General features: G+C 45.4%; 1 protein-coding gene across 3 annotated transcripts in view; it reads right to left on the bottom strand.

Annotated features, from left to right (window-relative positions):
- Nucleotides 1–225: 225 nt before the first annotated feature.
- The window catches only part of TNFRSF10B (tumor necrosis factor receptor superfamily, member 10b), a 43,204-nt gene continuing 39,140 nt past the window's right edge, over nucleotides 226–4,289 (bottom strand). For all 3 annotated transcript variants that reach the window (XM_005864587.2, XM_014538297.1, XM_005864586.2), the window contains 2 exons: nucleotides 2,505–2,580; nucleotides 226–1,065 (listed from right to left, as the gene is read on the bottom strand). In XM_005864587.2, the coding sequence (XP_005864649.1) occupies nucleotides 749–1,065; nucleotides 2,505–2,580 (393 nt within the window). In that variant the 3' untranslated portion in view covers nucleotides 226–748. The remainder of the gene's footprint in view (nucleotides 1,066–2,504; nucleotides 2,581–4,289) is intronic.

Here is a 4,289-nt window from a genome sequence, read left to right as displayed (position 1 = left end):
AAATATATACAGGGTGGGGCAAAAATAAGTTTGCAGAAAATAATCTATATATATAAAAGCCAAGCTACTGGAACGACCAGTTGTTATGGCACGCACTGCGGCAGCCAACCAGCCTGATCGGGGCCCTGATTGGCACCTCTCAACCGACCGTGGCCCCTTCCCCGCCCCCCAGCCTGGACCATTGGGGTGGGCAGCTGGACCCCACCCATGCACGAATTCGTGCACTGGGCCTCTAGTACAATAATAAACAATAATAATACAAGAACGAACTTTCAACTATAAAAATAAAAAGAGCCCTATCATAGTTAGACATAAATACCTGGACACATAACAACACAGATGGATTATACAAAACATTAAATAACAAGTAAAAAGTAGAAGTCTATTAGAATAAAAAAGTGCCAGGCCTGGCTGGTGTGGCTCAGAGGTTGAGCATTGGCCTATGAACCAATTTGAAGAGAAATTTCTCCAAGCTTATTGACTTCAGAGAGGAAGGGAGAGGGAGAGGGATAGAAACATCAATGGTACGAGGGAATCATCAAGCAGCTGCCTCCCACACAGCCCCTGCTGGGGATCCAGCCCGCAATCTGGGCATGTGCTCTGGCAGGGAATAGGACCACGACTTCTGATTCACAGGTTGATGCTCAACCACTGAGCCGCACTGGCCAGGCATGTAGTGTCCAGTCTTATTTCCCTTTTAGGAGAAAAGGTAAACTAGGAAAGCTCTGGTCTCCAAAAGAGATTCTTTTCACTGGGAAACAGCAGAACCTGCTTCACCCACTTCATAGACATACTTTCTGGACTCCAGCAGGAAGTCCTGCATCTCCTCCTTTGCTTTTGTTTCCCCCAGTTTGTCCAAGCTGTCCAGTAGGGTGTTGACTGAGGCAGCCTTCCCCTTGGTGTTGAGCCAGATGGTCAGCATGTGATACAAGGCATCCCGCGGGTCCAACGCTTGTGCTTTGGCCATGAAGATATCATTTTCTTTGAGGCCCACCAACCTCATGAACGGCTCCCAGCGAGTAAAGGGCACGATCCTTGAGAAGTCATAGAAGAACTCCCTCAGGGCTAGATGGGGGAAAGCCACAGAGACAGTCAGGTGAGGTGGAGGAAACCCTGCAAAAAGGGCAGATGTAGACCTAGCCAGTTTGGCTTGGTTAGAGTGTCGGCCCACAAAGTGAAGGGTCTTGGGTGCGATTACAGTCAAGGACACGTACCTCGGTTGCAGGCTTAATCCCAGGCCCTGGTCAGGGTCCATGTGGGAGGCAGCCAATTGATAGTCTCTCTCACATCAATGTTTCTCTCTCTCTGTCTTTCCCCTTCCTTCCATCTCTCTAAAATCAATGGGAAAAATATCCTCGGATGAGGATTAACAACAAAAAGGGCAGATGTATACTGGAGCGCCCCCTGGTGGTTACCTGCTGCTCGTCATCCCTTACCTGCTTCCCATCAGCATACAGTACTAGAATCAGGCCAGTCTGGGCCTCGCTTGTGCCCATGGCACTTCGGAGAGTCAAGATCAACAGAGAATTCTGCTTTAAGGGAAGGCTGACAGCCACATGGGAGGGGAGATGGACGTCATGGATCGAGCGAGCGAGGAGTATGTGGTAGGAGACAGAGAGTGGGACAGACTGTAGTGCAACAGGCCCTCAGAGGAGGGAGCCTGCACTTATCCTGAGCGTAAGGTCCGGGGCTGCCACATCTGCACCTGTGCACAGCCCGAGGGCCTGGAGGGGGACGATCTCTGGCTCCACACCCAGCTTGGCCTCACCCACCAAACTGGCAGAGTGAGACGGGCACAAACAGACTCTGAGCAAGAATTTAACCCGGAAGCAGAGCAAACCCCACCCATTTCATGGGATTGTACTGAGGATTCAATGAGACGTGTGTGGAATGCACTGCACACCACTGACCCACAGAAATATAAGGTGAGCCAGGACCACTTATTTATAGTTTTCTAATAGCCGAATTGAAGAAGATAAAAAGGAACAGGCAATATTCATTTTAACACTATCTGGTACTAATTCAATACTTACAAAATATTATATTTACAGGCAATCAATAAACAAAAAATTACCAATGGAATATTTTATATTCCTTTTTTGTATTTAAAATCTGATCTGTAGTTTATCATTACAGCTCTTTAAATTTGGCCTAGCCAGAGATCAGGTGCTTGGGAGTCTCCTGGGCTGGTGGTGGCCTGCTGGACAGCACCAGCCCCTTAGGTGCCCTCAGTGTGGTGAGCCCGGCCCTGAGCAGCCAGGGAAGGGGGAAGGTGGTGGAGAGAAGGACAGGGCAGAACAGAACATTGTTGTGACGGATGGGATGGTGTGCAGTGGGAGGAGGGGGGTGGAGGGAGAGAGGAGGGGAGGGGATTTACTGTCCTAACGGTCCAGTGACCATCAGCCTAGGCCCCCGGTTTCCAGCGTCCCTGGCTCTGTACTGCCCTAACAGCTATGCGGACAACAGTTAGGACACTGCTCCACTGCCCCCAACAAATCACTCACTTTCTATGGGGTTCTCGTTGTTCGCTGGAACCAGCAGCTTCCTTCTCATCTGAGACCCGTCTGTGCCTGTCGGTCCCTGTAAAATAGAGTGGAAAACCTCCTGGGTTCAAGTCGGGAGTCCTGGATTCCAGAAGTGAACCTGACCATCAGCCAGCTGTGTGACCTGGGGCAGCCACCTCCCTCCCAGTCTCTATCGAGACCAAGAGGAACCTCCCTGCTGTGCCTCTCAGACTGTGTCCTTGTGTGCTCATGGAGGCCCACGTTTCCTAGAGTAATGCTCACTCCCTGTCAGTTCCAGCTCTGACAACTGGACACACCTGAGTAGCCATCACCCAATCAAGACATGGAACATTCTCACCGCCCTGCACAGCTGCCTCCTGCCCTTTCTAGTCCATTCCCACCCACCCCATCAGGAGACAATCACTCCCTCCCAGGCATGTATGTGACTCAAATAAAGAATATATATGAGGGCACTTTGCAAAATCTAAGTAAGACTTCTTCCACAAAGCTGGAGGTGCACTGATCACTAATACTGTACCACACTGATAATCTAAATAAGGAAATGAAACTATTAGATTGTCTCCATGGAGACTGAAAAGGCATTTTGTAAAATTAAACATGAATTCTGACTTTTTAAAAACACCTCAAAAATAGGGGGCTGCATCCATAATGATAAGATTTTCTATATGAAAACAAGAGTCAACATCATTCCTTTAGGTGAAGTATTGAAGGCCTTCCCAATGAAATCCAGTCAAGATCGAATGCGCACCTTCTCTAAGCACCTGTGAACATTGTCAGTTCTGGAAACAAAGGAGGCAGGACTTGTGGAAAGGGCAGAAACAATCATTATTTTAGACATGATTATAAATTTTTAAAACCCTAAGGTATAAGCTACAATACTTAAAAATAAATGTGTCCCGCTGGCGTGGCTCAGTGGTTGAGCATCGACCTATGAACCAGGAGGTCACAGTTTGATGCCCAGTCATGACAGATGCCCAGATTGCAGGCTCAATCCCCAATGGAGGGCTTGCAGGAGGCAGCCGATCAATGATTCTCTCTCATCATTGATGTTTCTATCTCTCCCTCTCCTTTCCTCTCTGAAATATAAATAAATAAATAATCCAATGATTAAATATTTTTAAAAAGATGCTGTTGTTAATAATTTAAAATAAATAAATAAATAAATAAATAAATAAATACATGCATATCTTGGTGAATGTTAATAAACATACTAGAAACAATAAATTAGAAAACAGAATTACAACGGGGTCCAACCAGTAAGGGTCGCAAAACACATAAAATACAAAGAAACAGCTTTTAGTAGAAACAGGAATTAATCGGAAGAAAAACACAAATCTTAACTGAGTCATAATACAACTCCTGATCTGAAATGCTATCTTCCTTGATAAGAAAAATATTGAATGTTGAAAGATCTCAATTCTTCTTGGATTAAGGTAAGGTAATATATTTAAAAAATGTTCCAATGACTTTTGTGGAGGTGGGGTGGAGAAAATCTTATAAATAATTCTAAATTTTATATGCATAGAAATAATATATTTTGGCAAGGTATGTGCACTCTCAGTTATTAAAAAGTTTCATTTGGTAGAGTATTGTATATAGATGGCATATGCACAAAGATTTCAGCAAAGAATTCTCTCGCCAGTCGGAGAAAGATAAATATCACATGATCTCACTCATTTGTGGAATATAATGAACAACATAAGCTGATGAACAAAAATAAATCCAGAGACTTAGAAGCTCAAACAGACCGTCCAACCTCAGAGG

Source organism: Myotis brandtii, unplaced genomic scaffold (genome assembly GCF_000412655.1).
Source record: "Myotis brandtii unplaced genomic scaffold, ASM41265v1 scaffold19, whole genome shotgun sequence".
Taxonomy (NCBI): Eukaryota; Metazoa; Chordata; class Mammalia; order Chiroptera; family Vespertilionidae; genus Myotis; species Myotis brandtii.
This window is presented reverse-complemented; position numbering and strand designations above follow the sequence as displayed.